At 44.2% G+C, this 20,343-nt stretch overlaps 3 protein-coding genes across 7 annotated transcripts; 2 read left to right on the plus strand and 1 right to left on the minus strand.

Annotated features, from left to right (window-relative positions):
- The first annotated feature begins 554 nt into the window (after positions 1-554).
- Positions 555-8,969, plus strand: LOC143214323 (uncharacterized). 2 transcript variants are annotated; one of them, XM_076435204.1, is made up of 8 exons: positions 555-762; positions 1,169-1,365; positions 1,456-1,647; positions 1,720-1,974; positions 2,047-2,094; positions 2,160-8,086; positions 8,615-8,734; positions 8,798-8,969. In XM_076435204.1, exons 1-8 carry the CDS (start codon positions 743-745, stop codon positions 8,882-8,884), a joined length of 6,846 nt encoding a protein of 2,281 aa, XP_076291319.1. In that variant the 5' UTR covers positions 555-742; the 3' UTR covers positions 8,885-8,969. The 2 variants fall into 2 exon arrangements, with proteins under 2 accessions (XP_076291319.1, XP_076291320.1); XM_076435205.1 differs by lacking the exons at positions 555-762; positions 1,169-1,365; positions 1,456-1,647 and having other exon boundaries at positions 1,816-1,974; positions 2,033-2,094.
- LOC143214325 (uncharacterized) lies at positions 8,919-11,908 on the minus strand. Of its 4 annotated transcripts, none has more exons than XM_076435219.1 (7): positions 11,468-11,908; positions 11,345-11,390; positions 11,085-11,256; positions 10,930-11,016; positions 10,840-10,867; positions 9,360-10,770; positions 8,919-9,202 (listed from the first exon to the last, which is right to left on the minus strand). In XM_076435219.1, exons 1-7 carry the CDS (start codon positions 11,544-11,546, stop codon positions 9,169-9,171), a joined length of 1,857 nt encoding a protein of 618 aa, XP_076291334.1. In that variant the 5' UTR covers positions 11,547-11,908; the 3' UTR covers positions 8,919-9,168. The 4 variants fall into 4 exon arrangements, with proteins under 4 accessions (XP_076291334.1, XP_076291335.1, XP_076291331.1 ...); XM_076435220.1 differs by having other exon boundaries at positions 9,360-10,249; positions 10,376-10,867; XM_076435216.1 differs by having other exon boundaries at positions 9,360-10,867.
- A 64-nt stretch (positions 11,909-11,972) lies between these two features.
- On the plus strand, positions 11,973-15,383 carry Arpc4 (Actin-related protein 2/3 complex, subunit 4). The gene is made up of 4 exons (XM_076435222.1): positions 11,973-12,509; positions 12,960-13,286; positions 13,363-13,533; positions 13,601-15,383. Exons 1-4 carry the CDS (start codon positions 12,507-12,509, stop codon positions 13,604-13,606), a joined length of 507 nt encoding a protein of 168 aa, XP_076291337.1. The 5' UTR covers positions 11,973-12,506; the 3' UTR covers positions 13,607-15,383.
- Positions 15,384-20,343: the final 4,960 nt, after the last annotated feature.

Raw genomic sequence — 20,343 nt, forward strand, 5'->3', positions numbered from 1 at the left:
CGATTCATTATTTTATTCGGTGTTGTTTGCGAAATAATTTTGTTAAATCGGAAAAATGTTTTGATTTTAAACACTCGGGTGATAAAGGAGTGGTCACATGCATTTATTCTACAGCTATCGGCTCTTAATTAATTCTAAAAATTATTAAAATAATTACAAGTCTCGACACAAATGATTCTTGCCGTTCTAGTCATAAAGTATAATGTAAAATTCGGCAGGAATCATTTGCTCTGTAAAATCTGAAAATAGCGCCACTGTACGTAGTGGCAAAACGCCCAAGCTTGTCGCCGATTTGTTTCCATTCTGCTCCGCCAGGTGGCGCCACCAAACACTACGGATTTCCATTTTGCCGACAATATGAATACTGATTATTTATAAATTATATTGCTGTTTGTTTATTCAGAAGATAAACGGGAATCCTTATTAGCGGAATTACTTTCTGTTTAATTCACTGAGAATGAAATTAAAAATTGTTAATTTTTATCGACGTTTCCGATTGCCGAAGACAGCAATCATTCCCGTGGGAAAATCGATAGATGGCGGGCAGGTTTGAACGAGTGTTGCGGCTCTGCTCGTCAGAGTTTTTATTTCCGCGATCGAGCTGGAGACCACTGGAGACAGAGGATCGAAATGTCAGGATTCGGACGACAGTTTTCAAGCTTGTGTAATGTCAGTGACAAGTGACGCCTTTGCGCTTCTCGCAGCGCATTCTTCGCGCGAAACGATGCCAAGGGGATAAATTATGCCACGAAAGGAGAACACGTAAGTGTCCAAACAGATTGTTCTCTAACCTCGTCAACCATTCCAAACATTTTCTCTGAATTGTCTCACATCTGATGTTTCGGATGAATAAAATGTAGATCCACAGAAAAGAGGAGGAACGTCAAAATTTAGCATTTCTATTGTAATTAGTAGACAACGGATTTTATGCATCTATGACAAAAATGAGTAACTGTAATTTAAGACAGTAAAAACATTAGAAGAATTGGAACACATTTCAATTTTCTATTTCACTCCAGTTTGTTTTATTTTGCATAAGGATCTGCTGTCTAGTAATTAAAATTATACTCCGAAATTTGAAACGTGTTACACTTAAAATTTCTTATAATTGACATTTTCCCTTTCTCCTATGGTAACCGTGTGCGTGTTAACATGTCTGTCTTTTCAGCAAAGCGAAAACATGGGAGCGAGACAGAAGAAAGCGTATGAACACTTACTTCAAAACCCTAGCAGATCTTCTGCCGCCACACCAGGACGGTCGCAAACGCAACAAGGTCGACATCCTGATCCATGCATCAAAGTACATCAAAGACCTCCATAGTCGCACAGAGGAATTGTTCTCTGCTCATGCTTCGGAAGCACACAGTAAGAGATACATAGTTAACGGTTATACACGAGATACTAGTTAGGTTGCGCTATTTCAAATGTTTCTAATATATTGTTATTAATTTGCAGAGGAAGAATTGGCTCGTCTCAAAAAACTTGTAACCCAGCTGTTCTCTCGCACACAGTTGTTGTCTACATTGTTGCGAGAGGCTGGGATCACTGTACCTGCAGAACCAGCCCTTGAAAAGATTTCCCCACTAAAATGGTCAAATAAAATTAATGTAGACGATGCAGAGAAGTACTTTGATAAGCTAGAAGAAAGTAAGATTAATGGTTCTCTCAAGAGAGTCCCTCCTCGAGAAGAGTCTAAGTATATGGAACATTTTGTTTCAGTTAAAAGCTCTGAGAACAAAAAGAAAAAGTCCGCAGAGCTTAAAGTGCCTTCTAAGAGAAAATCTGTGAATTCTTCTCAGTCATCTACGAAAAAGTTGGCAGAGAATAGTGATATTTCTAAGGATGTGAATAGCTCGATTGAGAATCAGGAGAATCAAGTGAATTCTGCGAATAGTAAAGATGAAAGTTCTGATACAGCTGGAATTGTTTCGGAATCTGGGTCGAAAGAGTCTGGATGTTGTCAAACAAACACAAGTAAATATTGTTTCTTATTTGGAGCGTTGCTTCTCAAACGTGTAATAAAAATTTATAGTTCTTTTTCTTTAGGTGCTGATGCATCAGAGAATGGTCCATTAAATGTTAAAACAAATAATGGTAGGTATAATTCAATTTTGAATAAAAGAGATCAGCAGATCTTACAATTATTATGCGATTTCCAGGATTACAGAAAGTAGAGTCCCAAAAGAAGTTGAAGAAAAAGGTGAAGAAGAAGGATGGAAAAAAGAGTGCAACTCCCTGTATAAACAATTCTGTGACTAATTTAACACCGAACACTCTGATACTGTCCGGCGGTAAACTAATGCCCCTGGTAGCTCCCATGACGTCGAACATTATCGTGAACGCTCAGCAGCCGCCAACAAACCCCATAATCCTCAGCAACACGCAACAGAATCAGATGTTTGTTATGCAACCTTTAACAAACCGTGTGCAGAACGTATCCATTTGCAACCAGGCTTTGATCAACACTGTACAGAAGGTGACCTTGAATACCGTTCCAAGCATCCGCACGAACGTGGTGGTAGAGTCGCAGAATTGGGCGTCGAACGTCAAGAACATAATCAACGCAACGAAAATTGGTGGTCACAAAGGCATCCTTCCCAAGGGCAAAGAGGTCACAAAGACAACGATGGCGTACAAAGTTCCTATCCCAGCGGTTCATAAAGAGAAAACAGAGAAACCGAAAGAAACTAAAAAGGAAGAGGCCAAGTCCAAAGGAAATAAAAATCACACAAAAAGCACGAAAACTCAACAGCCCCAGGAAACAACGGACGAAAATATCGAAAAAGAAAAGAGCGGGAAAAACGAGGATTCACATTCCTCTCAGAAAGGATCTCTTAAGCGACCTTCGAGTGCAGAAGAAGGGATTACCGACGAGCCAGCCGACAAAAAGCAGAAGACAAACGAAAACGACGAGAGCCTTGTTAAGACGCTGTCTGCAACAAAGACAGACTTCGCTGTAACTTGTAAATCCATCGAGAGTCTGAGGCACGTGATAGAGAAGATAGGCGAGAACACAGAGAGTGAAGATAACAATCATGGCTTGATAGAGTCGAATGAGAAAGAAACCGAAACCAGCACCGAGTGTCCAGTCTTATATCCTCCTAGCAAAGATGCATCTAACTCTTCAAAGTCTATAAACAGTATAGAAAACAAGAAGGTAGAAATATCAGGCAGCGTGTCGCCTGTTGCTTCCTCGGAGGAGCACTTGAAATCTAATGAAATCGTTTCAGCGGACACCGAGTTTAATCTTCCAGAAGACAACGCGCTGGAAAAGTCGGGTAACAATGTGGACAGTTCAAGCTCTAAATCACCACTGACGGAGGTAGAAGAGGCTGTGCAAGAATCCGTGGATTCTAAAAAGGTGAAGGAAGTGTGTAACTTGGGCACGGAGCTCGACAACTTGTTGCAGGTCACACCTAAAGATCCTGAATCCGTCGAAGGGACGGCAAACCTGGAGAGTAATAAAATCATCCTAAACCTTGACACGAATATTACGACATCGTTGAAACCGGAAACGAGTGTGACGGTTCCAGCCGATACCACCACAGAATCATCAACGCTACTGCCGGTTAGCATCGTTGAGGATGAGACTAAATTAACTAAGACATCCAAAGACGAAGTACCGAAAACTTCACTGTCTTACAACACGGAAAACTCTTTCGTGCCTATTGGTAACAGAGCCGACGGCCTCCACTCTGACCTATCCAACGACATATTCGCTTCCCTCCAAGTTCCTTCCAGTTCCCATAACTCGGAATCTATATCTCCCACAGCAGCGTTCCTTATGGCATTCCCGTTGGTGTCCTCTTTGAATGGTAAAACCGAGGTCCTTGAGGAGGATATGAAAGAGGACTTCAAGTACCACAGTCAGACTCCGCCGATGTTGTTGCAAATTGGAACCATGGAGCCTAACAGCTTCAAGATAAAAACGTCGTCGCCGCCCCATTCGATCGCCGAGAAACGATTGAAGGTGGCTTGTGAGGAGAAAAAGAGTCTAAATCCCCCCGTAAGCGAGCCCATGGCTTCAGAGATCATCGCCTCTGTGGAGTGCAACACCGCTACCAAAGCCTTGCCCAAGGTAGTCAACGACGAGCCGCTTAGGCAGCCTTACAAAATAGTACAGAGCGTTCTACCAACCTTGGAAAAGCCTGCAGCTTCTAATTCGTTCCCTCAGACGACCTTGTACTCCATTGCCAGCAAGTCGGCTAGCAATGTGACCAACACGAACACTCAGGCAGGAGGAAACAGCCAGAACCAGCTAGCGAGGAGCCTGCAGAACACCATATCCACTACCGAGAACATCATAGACTCCCAAATTGATACTGCATCCACTTCGAACAAGTCGGATCAGGCTAGCTGTCCGGTTCAAGTGTCCACCTGCGACACCAGTGTCCGCTATTCTACTTCCCAAGATTTTCTATCGAGTTACTCGAGCGTTGTCGACAACACTCTCACCAATCTGCAACAGAGCTCCACTGTTTGCAGCAACGGAACTATCTCTGAAGTGAATCCCGCTGGACTGGGACAGCCTGTGGTCCCTGACGTGTCACAAGCGTCTTTGGTTTCGCAGTTGGTCAACACAACAACCACCACAATTGCTTCTTCTTCTTTGCCTTTACAGACCATGGATATAGATTACACGTCTCAAATGAAGGACAAAGAGTCTAATAGTTCTCGGGTTGATTACGGGATCGATGCGAAGGGTGCTCTAGTTGATTCTAGCATCGTATCCAACACCAGACTCGGTTATAACAGCCACGTTGACAGAGTTCTTCCCACGTCGTCTCAAAGCATGCAACAAGACTACGCCGTACAGCCCAAGGACACGCTTCCTATTCTGTCCAGCCAGGGTATACAAACCGTCTACAACTCGCAGCCGAAGAACAGTCACGTTCCGCAGAATTCGCACAACGAGTACGTTGATCAGAATAAAAATCTGTCGCGGAAGGACTCGATATCTTACTCAACTAGCAGCGCGACTAGCAGAGCTCAAAGTTATTCGAAGGATTCTATACCCAACTCGTCCGAGAGTCATTTCCAACATAGCTACCAGAAGATGAAGGATTCAGAGCCGTCGGCGAGTAACATTGTAGATCAGGACGCGAAGTTAAATGGTATGTTGAGGTCGAAACCGCAGGAAGCGCAGGGTCTCAGACTCGAGACTAGTTACACCTCGTCGAAAAAGATAGACGTTGATCCTTTCGCTCAAACGTTCTCGTACGCAGTGAAGGACGTCATAAACACGCAGGCTGACCAGAGCGTTCTGAGTCAGAACACCGAAAACATGTTCCAGGGGAAGCGGGAGGATACTCAGAGCTACAGTTCCTACTCCAACAAGGAAATCAAGAAGAACACCAGCTCCTCGAATCCTATCAGCAGCAAACCTCTCATTCAAAACGTTCCTATCTCGCGTTACTCGCAGCAGCCGACTTCCTTTGTCGCCACGTCCAACTACGAACAAAGTACGGTCACTGATAATCACACCAAGTCAACGACCACCGTTGCTCACTCCTCTAATTTCAGCATTTTGTCCTGGACCACTTTGTCGCCCGTCGGTGGCAGTGGTAATAACAACCTGGTACAGTTCGAACAAGGACAAAGCCAGACGGATAACTCGGAGCAGAAAGCGATCTGCGAGAATTACAATTACGTTCCTCTGCACAAGGAGAACTCCAACTACACCGGTGTGCTGGCGAATGATGTTTACTCTGGTAACTCGACCGTGGCTGGTATAGATAAGACCAGAATGAAATCCGGAATGGAACCTCAGAAGCAATCCTTCGTTGATCCTTCGAAAGCGCGAAATATTCAGACGAATGTCCAGTCGTCGGGTAAACAGAGTCGCATGCAGAGTCAAAGTTCATCAGGTAGCAACGACTACGCGAAGTTCAACGCCGAAAATAAGAACAAGTCTAAGTATAGCATAGAGTCGGAGTATATTCAGAATGAGTACTCCGGAATGGAGCAACAGTCCCAGCAGCAGCAACATGGACCAAAGAATCATCAGCCCATGCCTCAGAAGCAGGACAAACCTGTCTATCCAATGTCTACTTACGATTCCCAGGTGAATTTCGATTTGCCAGAGGTCAGCACGCAGATGAAATACTCCGTGGACTACACCAGCTCGAACTTCAAGTATCCGGACAAGTCGCAGCAGCAGAATCAGAACAAGTACCAGCCATTGGTCCAGGGACAGATTCCCTCTCTTCAGCATGATAGTGTGTCGTATAACAACGATGGAAAACACGGGCAACAACAGAGTACTACGAAGACCAAGACGAATCAACAACAGCACGCTATCAGAGCTCCCGTGAACTGGATGATGCCACCCGAAATCAAGCACAATACTAACATCGCTGACATGATTTTACCACCTATTGGAAAGGAGCTCGATTTTTGCCAGAACAATCTGTTCGCTCAAACTCCGTCGTACAATCAAGGGACACCTAATCAGTTTTATAATAACTACGATGTGGCGGCTCATAGCTTCCCTAATTTACCAGTGCTGCAGAGCGAACCCAAGAGGACATCGGACGTGTTTTATTCCGAAGAGCAACCGTTCCCATGGTCTCCCACCAAGACTACCGTTCACGTTGAACAGAGTCAACCGGTGAAAGGTATAGATCAGCACATTGTGCCCTCTAGTCTTCCAACTCTGGTCGGCGACCTAGACTTGGGCACTAATATTCCCGAGAAGCAGAACTTCTTATTCGGACAGGTCCCGTCCAGAGTCCCGTCTGACCAGAGCAAAGACCCTAGCAAGGATAAAGAAAGCAACGTCACCGGGCGTGACTTCCATACGGTTTTAAACAGTCAGAGTATACAACATCCAGGGTCTGTTTCGTCTTTCCTTTCCGTGAGTCAACTGGTGGAGCACGAGAAGGCTGAGAAGTCTCACCAGCAACATCATCAACAGCATCATCATCACCCTCACCACCATCATCACTCCCATCCACACCAACAACAGCAGCAACAGCAACAACAACAAGCTAGGAAGCATCAGAGGAAGAGCAATACCAGTCCTAGAGGAAACAGCAAGCGACAAATGGACATCAGGAAACAGACGTCGGGTAATGATCAGCTGCACCAGAGACACGAGGAGCAAAAGTCGTCGGGTCACACCTTCTCCGAGCAAGGGTATCAACAGCAACAACAACAACAGCAAAAGTATCAACAGAACAATGTTCATTGGAGAAGCAGGAATTGCAAGAGCAATTACACCGCGGAAGCGTTGATAGGAACCAATAGCAGCGTCCACGATCCGATTCAGGACAAGCACGCGTCTATAAAGTTCACCACTAATTATCCTCAGAACAAATTTCAAACTAGTCTACCAACCGCGGACACGGTGATGCCAATTAATTATTTTTCTAACGCGGACGACGGAAGTGGATACGGTCAAATGGTCAATCAGAACTTCAATTCGTACACGTACTCTTCCAACGCTAACATTTACCCTACTTCGAACTTTATAACTAGCATATCTAACACGCCTACCAGTTACATGATGCCTCTGCACGACAACACCGATTATATGGAAGCGAATGCTTTTCTTCTGTCGAACGTGGCAACTGCCTCGACCGTCACCTCGTCCTCTACTTCGACGGTAACTACGTCAACTTCCAATGTAAATAGCAACACGAAGAACCATCAACATTATGCTAAGCATCCGCACTGCGACAAGAGGATATACTCCACCAACGCGAAGAAAGGGAAAAGGAAAGGTCCGGATGGGACCATGCAGAACTTGGAATTCTCTCTATCTGGAATTAACTCGCCACTGGAGGATTATCATCATTCTGCGACTTTCTTGCCACCACCACCGCCTCCGCACGCCAGTCCCCTTTATCAAAATCATCCGCAAGCGAACGTGTACACTAAAGCTGTAAATAGCTTGCCGCCACCGCCAGCTGTTGCTGGTCCTCAGAGTGTTCCGACCGTAGGGCCAGCTGGATTTTCAATGAATCCCAACATGCCGAGGGGAGGAATTGTCTCCAGTAATCCCATGGCCATGAGCCATCATCCCTCTGGTACCAGTCTCACCAACTTCAACTTGAGCACCATATTTCCGGAGATGAACGACAAAGTATGTGGATCTGGTGACAGCGTTAAGGGGGTAGACTCGTTTTTCGAGGATTGCAAGGGCGCGGGATGCGCCTTCTCGTTTCTCGATAATGCAAAGATCGGGTTTTTCAGTAGTCAAAAAGGCTAGATAAAAGATCAATCTAGGCTGCGATCACTCTCAAAAGTCCTATTTTTACGTTTTACGAAGCGTAATTTGCATTATTCGGAAACATAAACGTGCTTGCAATCCTGGAAACGAGTCTACCCCGTAACCCTTTATACTTGCACAAATATTAACTTGTTTTGTTAAGGGAGATGCGAGTATAGTATTTGTTCGGAGAGTGAACAAAGGGAATTAGTATTTCAAAAAATCTCAACTTATTTGATTGAATTTTTAAAAAAGTGATGCGATTTTTAAATGTAGTCGAATACTTTTTGTCAGGGGTTATGGATCTTTTGATCACTTTTAGGACGAATACTGTACGCAGAATTGGAAACTATGCTTGTCAAGTACTAAGAGCGTAAGTAACTAATAAACTTCGTTCATCAGATTACGGGGTACAAACCACCAAATGGTATACCAACCGGTTTGACACAGCCGCCGAACCAAACCACGGTTTACGCACAGAGAACCAATTATCCGACGAACCCGCTCTGCCATTTGCCACAGGTTCGTTTCACGGCGAAATAAGCGCTTCATAAATTAATAATTAAACGTTAACGATGTCCCCAGGTATCGGAAGGAAGCCAGTTTGGTAATGGCGTTCCTCCTCCTCCTCCTCCGCCTCCTCCTGGAGTAATACATTACAAGAATGTGTGATAAAGTAAGTATGAATAAGGAATGAGTCATTGACTATTGTAAATATGTATATAATTATGCCAATGATTAAATTAAAAGAAATTAATTATCCTCCTTTTCATTCCCTTTCATCGTTGAACATCAAGTTAGTTATCTTGAAAACTTAATTATGTATTTGGTCATAGTTTAAAACGTTTACAAAACAAATATTTCGTTAAATTCTATAAAAAATGTAGAAGTACTTGATCATAACAAACACTGGATAAGTTACGAAGAATTTCCATTTTGAACAACTTGTTACTTATTTATATGACCTTGTGCGGACCTTGAGCTTCAGACCTGAACAAAGAATTTATATAAAATATGCTTCACTTTCAGATGGAAATTCCTATTGATAAAAACAGTTTATCGTTCATTTCTGTGAAATTTCTCTCGATCGTGCATTAAACGAATATCACAGCTTCTAATTATATTGCTAGTCTCCCGCAGAGTTTACCTCAGTTCTTTGGTGGGCGGTTTCAACGGGATTTTTCCGAAGATAAACTTTTCCGCCAAGTACATGCTTTTCTCTTCCTCAGTCAACTGATCATCCGTTGAGTAAATACTATCATCAATGATCGTAGCGGTCATAGTAACGCCGAACGTAGGTTTACCAAACGGTCCACCGGAGGACACAGTGACAGTGTTGGCCGTCTGACTTTGAGCAAAGTTGCCAAACGGTGAGACTGTCTGCTGTGACCTTGGCGCGAACGGATTGGTGGTTGTAGTGGTGACGGTGGTATTCGTGGTAGCGAATGGCGAGCTCTTCACATCCCCGCTGATTGTAGACGGGGTGAATGGGGATGCCGTAGTACTAGGGGTACCAAAGGCCAGTCCAGTATTTGTAGTGGTACCGAACGGTGCATTGGACGGCGTCACGGTGGTTCCAAACGATTCGTTGGTGGTTGTGGACATGCCGAAAGCAGGTCTAGAAAAGGGACTACCTGTTGAGTTCGTCGCATCGAACTGCGAGGTTGCAGGAGCGAAGGGGCTGTTGGTTGCAGTTGTGACTGCACCAAACGGAGCCGCGTTAGGAGTTGAAATAGCGGGTGAGGTCTGAGTACCACCGCCAAACAGATTCACACCGGGTGTAGATACAGCAGCACCGAATGCGTTCGCGGGTTGTTGAACAGCCGGGCTGAAGGTGGACGTGGTGTTAGTTCCTCCGAACACGCTGTTGGGTGTACCGAATCCTGGCTGCTCGCCAAACATGGGCGCGTTCGCGTTCCCGAAGTTCGTTCCGCTGCCAAACACAGGACCTCCTCCGAAGGCAGGCTTCGATTGAGAAAACGGGCCGGAGTTGAACGTCCCGGTCGATGAGGTTGTCCCGAATATAGAGTTGGTGTTCTGTAAAGTGGAAGAAGTGCCGAACGGATTAGCCGTGGATGTTTTGGCTCCTCCGAACAAGGATGTATTGGATTGAGAAGTGGAGCCGCTGAACAACGAAGGCGTGGACGTTGCTCCGCTGAATACCGATGTCGTTGACTGCGATGTTTGCGGCCTGGTGAACAGGTTGTTCACTTGTTGTTGTTGATTCGACGCCCCAAAAACGCTCGGCTGCCCGAAAACCGGCTGCGACGTTCCTCCACCGAAAATAAAACCGCTGTTAGAGTATGAATGATCGCTACTGAACGTGGTGGTAGTGTTGTTCGTCGTTCCGCCGAAGACAGAGCTGGTGTTGGTCCCGCTACCGAAGCCTAGATTGTTGCCAAAGCCAGCGGACCCTCCGAAAACAGGGTTGGACGTGGTAGTCCTGCCAAATATCGATGAACTACTCGTGGGAGTGAAACCTCCTCCGAAAGGATTGTTCTGGTTTGCGAACGTTTTATTCCCGAATACATTGGAGGTTGAGGAACTGCCTGGGAGACCTAACTGAGGAGTTGCAAATGAAAAATTCGACGATTTGCCGGCTGTATTTCCACTCGTGGTTGATTTACCTTTTTGACCTGACCCTTGCAGTTCTTTCTGAAAAGATATGTTTATTGATGAGAATTTGCGAGTACTACGAGTAATCATCATTTACTTACGAGTAGCTCTATGGTTTCGTAAGTAGGATTCTTCAAGGATTCCCTTTTAGCCTTCATCTCTTGACACAGTTGTTGATACCGTAGTTTCTGAGAAAGTATGAATGATATAAGAATATTTTCATTAGATATCAGTACTAGAGTAGTTGTATATATACCGCTTGTTCGATCATCCCATTCTTTTGTGCCTGATACATTTCCCATCGAACTTCCTCCGGAGATACATCCTCCATGCCAGGGATATTTGGTTTCTGTTTGAGAGGTGCAAAACACGATAGCAGCCATTGTTGTCCTCTTTCTGCGCTGAGCACTTCTTTTGCAACCGCAACCCTTATTGCAATAATAATATCATTTAGTCAAGCATTTCTAAATTTATTAAACATTAATAGTACTTTTGAAAATATCCATTAATACGTACGCTGTATACTCGTCTTGATTGTAAGACTCGGGTTTGGGATTGTTCCCTACAAAACGAACAAGTCTACGTCAAAACAGAACCTTTTGTGAATGATATGGTTACGTTCCAAATTTCACATCTTACCGAATATGTTTATATGTTCAAATTGACAGTACTGTCCGTAGCGACAATTGCCTTGCCGATAGTATTTACAAATAACCATTGCTCTCGGCTCGGTTCAGTGTTGCGATACTTTCGACACTTCAAATGTTATGTTTATTATTTCGTGCGAGATGCACCCAGATGCACCACTGAGCGCTCGTGTGATAGAGTAGTTTAAATAAATGATAGTGGCGCCGTTTGTTGTAGAAAGAAGAAGCTTCGTGCACTGATGTATATACATATACATATATCAGAGAGAACACTGATATTGTATATATATCAGTGAGAGAGAATCTGATATTATCTTATCACATATTCTAGTGTAAAGATGTGTCACAAGAGGCGTCACCGGCATTGCCCGAGGCTATATTCACGGTGTAGAAACTTGTACGCACATGCGCAGTGGAAATTAGTTGCCGAAAAACGCTGGAGTTTCGTCTATCTACGACTCCTTTGTGTTATCACGTGTGTTGGTCTTTCGTAAATGAAATACAAACGTCCAGACGAAATGAGTGACTTGCTCGAACGTGTATAACGAGAAATTTTACGTTGGAAATTGAAGAAGACAGCGGAAGGGTCAATTACTCTGTACCGTATGCTCTGTGACTATTCGTCATTGAGCAATACCGAATAAGATAGAGGTCTCGTTCCGTCTGTCAGAGTGGGGCGAACAACTATTTTGATAGTCGGTGTGCAACGAAGGCACCGCGATGATTTTCGGGCAGGATGCATTGTGAATCTGTGCAAATTCGTTGACGACCGCAGGCCACTTCCTTAGTGATTTGCAACGCGCGACAGCGACAAGAAATCGCTCGTTCACTCGTTATCAGTAAACTTCGGAACACGCCCCACGCCGTTGAAATTAAACCGGCCGAGCTCAGCCCCCCTTCCCCTGATATGCAGGAAACGTAATGTGTCATCTTTCACGTGTTTCCGTGGATCTTTTATGAAAACAGCGAACCGTTCGAACAGCCGCCACGCCGTTGTACTTCGATCGTGACTTTCGTAGCCTCCCCGCAAAATGGTAAGTGCTTTCTCGACATTCTCGCGGGATAGGTTATGGCAACTGATGTCCCTCGAAGTCATTCAATTCCTTATCAGAGTGTTGCTATGCTGTAAATATGCGCTTCACATCCGGCTAGTTTGTCACGCAACATTCTTTAGCTATTATTCAATTAATAGACGATGTTCTTAACGTTCGGGAATGTTGTATGACTTTCGAGTGACACATTTGTTATTCGCATTTCTCGGGTCTCGTTACATATTTTATCGCTGGAATTTAGCGTAGTATTTCGTTGCTCCGTTACCTCTTCCTAGCTGCAGAAGTTGTTTATTGCGATTCTGTAGCTTTGTTTAAATAGTTGCATAAAAGAGAGCTCTGCTGTCTTCGCATTTCACTAGCAATGTTTTGTAAAGGATTTTCTACCTTTGACGAATGACGATATCACATTGTAATTTGATTCTTCTGTTTTAGTCAGCAACTCTGAAGCCTTATTTGACAGCAGTGAGGAGGACGCTCACTGCTGCCATGTGTCTGGAGAACTTTTCATCCCAGATTGTCGAGAAGCACAATAAGCCCGAGGTGGAGGTAAGAGCCAGCAGGGAGCTCCTGATGACTCCGATACTGATCAGTAGAAATGATAAAGAAAAGGTGCTGATAGAATCCAGTATAAATAGTATGAGAATAAGTATCGCAGTGAAACAAGCCGATGACTTGGAGAAAATACTGTGTCATAACTTCACCAGATTCATGACAATGAGAGCAGAACACTTTGTCATTCTCAGGAGGAAGCCTGTGGAGGTAAATCTGCACATTCATGGCTGAACTAAAACGGTATAATTGGACTATGTTTACGACATTGAATGGCTTTTTGCAGGGCTATGACATTAGTTTTTTAATCACAAATATGCATGTAGAACAAATGTACAAACACAAGATCGTGGATTTTGTAATCCATTTCATGGAAGAGATCGATAGAGAGATCAGCGAGATGAAGCTGTCTATGAATGCAAGAGCTCGCATTTGCGCGGAAGAATTTTTAAAAAGGGTAATTGTAGCTTTTACATTGACCTAATGTATCGGTTTAATTAATTGACCGATGATTGTGATTTCAGTTTTAATTCCTGGGACACAGTGTGTTGCCGACATAGCAATAATTGGAAACGTCAGGTCGCTAAAAGTAACAGTGCCCGTAAGCTGGTTAACGCAGTTAGTACTAATTTAAGGATAACTTCCTGTATCCCGAACCACCCTTCACTCGAAATGCCAATTCCCGTTGTTCTCTGGTCCATGAACATCCATTAAATAACAGTTCTCGATTAATCGATGTTGTCTCCTGTCTATCTAACGAGTAACAAGTCTGAGGCTCATGTAAGTACAACACGGTATTGATTCACTGCACTGTAAACCGTAACAAACCATAAAATCCGGGGAAAATGTAATGTGCTTCTCCCGAAGCAGTAACTACAAGAACGGCGAGCAACCGACGACCATTCAAGAAAGCATTTCACATGAATTTTAACGTTCACAAGTCTGGGATATAAAATTGTGTAAGACATACTTTATAAACTTTACATATTGCCGAGGTAGCGTTATAGGACGAGTCCGAGATTTTTTCGAAGTCTAAAACAATTTTCCCATCATCTTGTAATCGGTGGTGTGCACGATCGATCCCGATAAAAGTGTACATTTTTACGACAACGTACTGAACAAGGATCAAAAAGATCTGTCCTCGAACTGTAGATAACGGCACGTAATCCTTACACAACAGGATCAGTTTCTTAACGGGAGGCCTCCCGGTGGTCCATGTAATACTTATCATTTGATATTGAGTACTTTTACCGAGTAAATCTAGCACAAAAGAAGGAACGAATTAATACGAGTATGGTGCGAGAGGAGATTTATTCTGTGGGCAAGTTTTTTAACGGACATTCCTAATCGTGAAGCCATCGTTTATGTATCAGTACATTGTTAACACTAGTAATTGTAAACACAACTAACGTCCACCGACACTGGGTATTGTAATATGTTCGACAACTGCCAAAACACTATTTAGCGTAGCGGAACGATCGAGGGACTGTAATTATGATTATCTTTAACGGTACGAGTAGCCCTAAGGTTTCTGTACTCTAAGGGCTGTTGCCTAGGAGTCCTCCAATTTTAACGAAACTTGTATCATAGAACCTGAAAGACTATTTCACATTTTTCTCTAGCACTCATTATTCGTATCAAGGGTGTATAAGTGGTACCCCGAACATGGGGATTTGAAAATCATGTTCGAAACAATTAGCTATATAGAAAAAGATATACTAGACAATTCTAGATATGATAAATAATATACATATATTTAATGCGGAATTTATAAGATTTTAAAAAATTTCATTTACACGCGCATTGAATTCAACTTTGTAAGAGGAATAATTTCACTCGGGAGTAATGTTCGCTAGAAAAATAAATGTTGGACATTTTTTTCGAGTTCTGTGTTACGTGCAAGTTTTGTAAAAGTTAGAGGGGTAGCTTGGACAGTCTTGGGTGCCCTAGACTACACCATGGAAGCCTCTCCACGACGGCGTATTTATAAAGGATAAGAGGGTGCACTTGAAACTTTCACCGACTCCCACTGGAACCTGCACTCGAACACCGTGTGAGGGAATGGCTGCGTTACAATTTTTGCTGGATGGTGTCCGATGGTCTTCAAGATGCTATTCGACTGGCGCTTACTCGAGAGAAACGGTTTAGCAGTGATCATAGTGCTTCTCAGAGTAAAGGACGAGAGGGCGGTGTGTGCATAATGCGTGCAATTCCTTTTGCATTTACAAAGTTCTATTTATCTTACGAATCATTGTAACCATATGATTTAATACTAATGTAAATACAAATAAACGAGAAGAATCAGGACGTGTGCCGTCTCTACCCTTCCGTAGCTTTAAAGCCACACATTCAATTGTTTAAATTCTGAACTCTGTGTTAACATTAATTCCTTTACTAATTGTTCCTTGTTTGTTATTTATTAGATCAGCAAGAAAACCTACCGTGTACACCCTTTCGGTTTCTCGTCTCCTTTGGGCGATCTCCTATTTTCCTGCTATCCTAATTTTAATAATGGACTACTAATAGAAGCCGGTCTCAAGGTATCTATGTATTCAACCTTCAACACATTTTTACCATCAGCAACTAAGAATAATAAATTTGTCTTCTGAAGAGCAGAAAATTTGCAAATTTATTTAGCTTACATTTCTTGATTGGAATTCTTGATTCCAATGATTGATTTAGATTGCATTTCTTGATTTCTTGATTCTAAACTTTAGAGCTGGCTTCTTTCAAGCCAGATCATTTTTGTTCTATGTAAACTTTTTTACATTGTGCACATCAAATTGAATGTGTTTTCTCATACCACAGTTGAACTTTTCACAATTTATAGAAGACAGACAAATTTAATAATATTAAAACTGTTTTGAATAATGGTATGGCAATTTCTACTGGTGTCTCAGAGTCACCATTCGAGTGCAAATAGTTAAATAGTTGCAGATTTTTGCGCGTCGGAGGAGGGTAAGCGTTACCAGCAGTGTCCTCCCATCTTCCCCTTCCACGACGCTGTTACCTCACGCTAGCCTCGGGCCGGTCCGGGCCGTTTTTCCCCTGGTAAGTTTCGCACCTTCCTGGAGGGGCGGATTTTTATGCGCGGGTACGGGAAATGCATTTTTCCTATGTAGAAAAAACGTAAAAAGGTCGCGCGATATTGGTCTATTTGGCAATACCGAAATCGACTTGCAACATTGCGACGCAGTCTTCTCATATGATGATTTACATGTGATATCTAAAACTGTATGGGGCCTCCAAGGATAGTTCGGAAAGGTCCCGTCACCATGCAAAACCAAGGGCAAAGGGCAGGTCGTCTCTCTGAACAAAGACGATCCCAACAATAAATCAAAATTCGTCAAAATTAATTCTGCACCGTTGAAGTTCTTAGGAGTTACTAATTCTCCCGGTCTCAGATCAATGTCAGGCGGTGACATTTTCTTGTATTCGCTCATCTATTTGTATGAATTTCAAGGATTTCAGATCAGATTACCAACAGAACTATGAACTTCACTGGTGCAGAATTAATTTTGATTTACTGTTAGAGGGTCGCCTTTGTTCAGAGAGACGATCTACCCTTTGCCCTTATGGTTTTGCATGGCGACGGGACCTTTCCGAACTATCCTTGGAGGCACCATACAGTTTTAGATATCACATGTAAATCACCATATGAGAAGACTGCATTTTTGGAAATATTTCCAGAGGTGCCGGCGGGATATTTCGCGAACCCGCGACTATGGTGTTGGTAGTTGGTAGACGCGAGCTCGAGCCACTGCGGTCCCACAAGTTCTATGGAAGTAGCTGTCTATTATAGATATGGCACGCCAAGTAGGAACAAAATTTAGAGTCAGTAAATTCCTTCGGAATTGAAAGATGAAGGTCGGCTAAAGGAAGCTTAATTAAGAAAATTATAATTAAATATAATAATATATAAAGAATTTTTCTTCTGAAGAGCAGAAAATTTGCAAATTTATTTAGCTTGCGTTTCTTGATTGGTCTACTTGATTCTAAAGCAAAGAAAAATTGAGCAGCAACTTTGTGCGATGATGTGCAACATTTTTTACACTGTTCCTCCAGAGCCTATTTCTTCGCTGCTTCAGGAAACGTTTGGTCTTTTCAAAAGATGCTTGCGTCGTCATTAACCAATTAAATAGCGTAGTATTTTTTAAATTTTGCTTGTAATAGAAAGACATTACTTGAGATTTCTCCCGATGATTTCAGCGTCTATTTCGCGCGTTCTGTAACGAGGTGAAGACTCCTCGGGTGAGCAGGTGACTCCTGACAGTCCGCAACCTGTCGCACGAGTCACAAAGGCCATCTCGAATCATGGAATCCGTCACGTTCGCGGCGACTCCTCTTTCCATGGGGAAGGGTGCATTGCAGGCCAGTCGCACTGCAATCGGCAATGCCATTCACCAGTGGCAGTCCGCGAGTTTCCCGGCGACGAGGTATCGCGACGTCCTCGCGTGAGTTTCGATCGGTATATATCGCCTTTGTGCAGTTTCTCCGCGGTCGCTGTGGCTACCCCGATGGGGTGGGATTAATCAAATAGAGCGTGCCGGTCACCTGGGGTTGCTCTGGCACACAGGCACACCGATTACTAATTTTCAAACGCCGTTGGTAAACATTCTCGAATGTTCCTCGAACCTGATAATTCTTTGACAATTGAAAGTTATCCATCCTTGTCTGCAGTTTTAACAAATCAGCCTCGAAGCTGATAATCCGATTTGCTAAGGTCTCTTAAATCGAACTCTAATAGTGTAACAACCGCGAAAATTTGTTTGATGTTCATTTTTAGAGAATGGATGGACGAAAGTCAATTTTGGTCTCTGTTGTCAGTGACATTGTGAGATAATAGAGGTACATACATGGTACATTATTTAAATCTTTAACACCGAGTCGAAATGACTTTTGTTGTTTTGCGATTGTTGAATCATGGTTACAAACTCAATGAGAAACCGGGGCACTCGCACATGCACAGTATATCTTCAAGGACGTCATATATAATATGTACGTAGCTCCACTAACTTATTTAGTTAATTCTAACATTATTGATGAGTATAATATACTGCTGAAAACGTCAGTGTCGAGTCTGCCTCGAGATAGGACCGCAGATGGTTAAAGGAAATTATCAACAAACCTCCAGTCATCGGTAGCAGCGCGAGAGATCATAGAACCAGGGGTGAATTTGCTGTACGAGAAGTCTCCGCGAATTTAATTCCACACGTCACCCCCATAAAAACCATATACCGCGTCGAGTTTCGTGCGCTTGGAGCAGCGAACTTGGAGGAGCAATTATTAAAAACAGAGAAACAGTTAGCGGGGGGGTTGAAGGGTCAAAGAACGAGGTGGGAAGGCGGCCGGAGGGTGGCGGAAGCACCGGAAACAGAATCCTCTCGCGGAAACTTTTAAGCCCGCGGTCGTCTCGCGGCCAGTTACCAACTTCCGCGGGGGTGGTTGCGCTCGTACGGGGGGGGGGGTGGCTCGGTTTCTAGGAGTGTTTAGGGAGGTCGAGGGCGCGTAATCTCGTCGCGGCGGTCGCGATTCCGAGATTACCGTCGTTCCAGAGCCGCGCTATTTTCGAGGGTGAACATCTCCCCCCGTTTTCTACCCCCCTCAAAGATTGTTGACAAACTTCCGGCGCCGGTGGGGCGTCGTTGCGAACCCCGCTAACGGGGGTTTTAGCGTCGCTGATCCTCCGAAAACCGCCGCAACCCTTCTCTCGTTTTCTGGCTGTACCTCACCCGTTTATTCAGAAACGCGGCCGAAAAGGGAGAGAAACTCGGCTGCTAGAGACCTTCGAGGCCCACATCGCTAATTCCTAACGAGCGCCCAAAAATACACCGCCGCTATGAGAGAGAGAGAGACAGAGAGAGAAGAGAGACCGGTGCGCTGCTCCGACGCCCAGCTCTCTCTCTCTCTCTCTCTCTCTCTCTCTCTGTCTCTCTAGATAGCTGCGAGGAAGAGGGCCGAGGAAGAGGCAGGTAGACGAAAACGAGCCGGATAAATAGAAGCTTACGATTAGAGAGTTTTCCTAGCTACCCCCCGGACCTCCCTCTTGTCTCGTCTACGACCCATCCCCTCCTGAACGCCCCCTTCATTCGAGTAGACATTCTGAAGGGGTTGTACCTCGCATTCTTCTGCGTTTCGACGGATTTTCCCGTCGATCGATCCTCCGTGGTTCAGCTAGCTTTCATGCCAATGATCGGGAGCTGCGAGATCGTTTTTGTGCAGTTTTTATGATTTCATGGGGTGACTTATAGAAATTAAAGTGGAACATATAGATTTTTTTTCAGTGGAGGGAATTTTATCATTTTGCGAGTATTCATTTCTGGGACTACTTTGAAGAATTGTTTCTATTCTCGAATTTAAACTGCAAGGAAAGCTCTTCTCTGTGAAAATCGACTTTTCTTTCTATGCACAGGATATTCGAGTGAATTTTACAATTTCGAGTATGCTAATGTGCAAAGGATTCTGCGCTCTACAGCTTGATTCTCTGGTACCACTTTAGAGAATTGTTTCTATTCTTGTTGTTGCGGAAAGTCCCAAGCATCGTAGACACTGTTAATTCTTTAATTCGCCCCGTTCTAATCGCATGAATAGGGGACGATTTGCTGCATACAACCGACAGATTTTCAAACCAGCCCCATCTCGCCCCCGATTCTTACCCAAAACTGAAGTCCCTCGTCTCCCAGGCGTTTTATTTTCAATCGGAGGCGGCTCTCTCGAGGGGGTTGAAAAATCAACGAAGCTTGCCCTTTCTCGCCCCGGAGGAGCATCTTCTTCCTCTTGTTCTTTCCGGTTCCACCCTGGCCCGAAATCTCGTCGCTATCCTTATCCTTCTTCCGATTTGTCTCCCCTCTTCCGTTTCTCTATCTATTTATCTCCTCGCGCTCTAATTCTTTCTCTTTCATTTTCCCGAGCCCCTCTCCGCGACTCTCTGTCTCCCTTTCGGTAGACATCTTCTCTCTCGTTCCCTCTCGTAACTGCTGTCTCGTTCTTTCCCTTTATCTTCGTCCTCCTCTCTTTGGCCGTCGGTTTCCTCGCTTCGTCGCGCCCTCTTTCTCGCTCTCATTCGAAGCGAGAAAACGAGGGAGAGAGATAGAGAGAGATTGCGAGGCGTCCTCGCGGCGCGCTCCCGGCGAGCTTGCGCGACGCCGGTGCTTTTTACGCCGACGCCGACGCCGACGCCGACGCAGCGCCGGTCGCTCGGAGTCGGCGTAGTCTGGGGCCTGGCGTCTCCCGATCGGGAACGGGAAAAGCTAGAGGGAGCCGAGAG

The sequence above is a fragment of the Lasioglossum baleicum genome, chromosome 12 (genome assembly GCF_051020765.1).
Source record: "Lasioglossum baleicum chromosome 12, iyLasBale1, whole genome shotgun sequence".
Taxonomy (NCBI): domain Eukaryota; kingdom Metazoa; phylum Arthropoda; class Insecta; order Hymenoptera; family Halictidae; genus Lasioglossum; species Lasioglossum baleicum.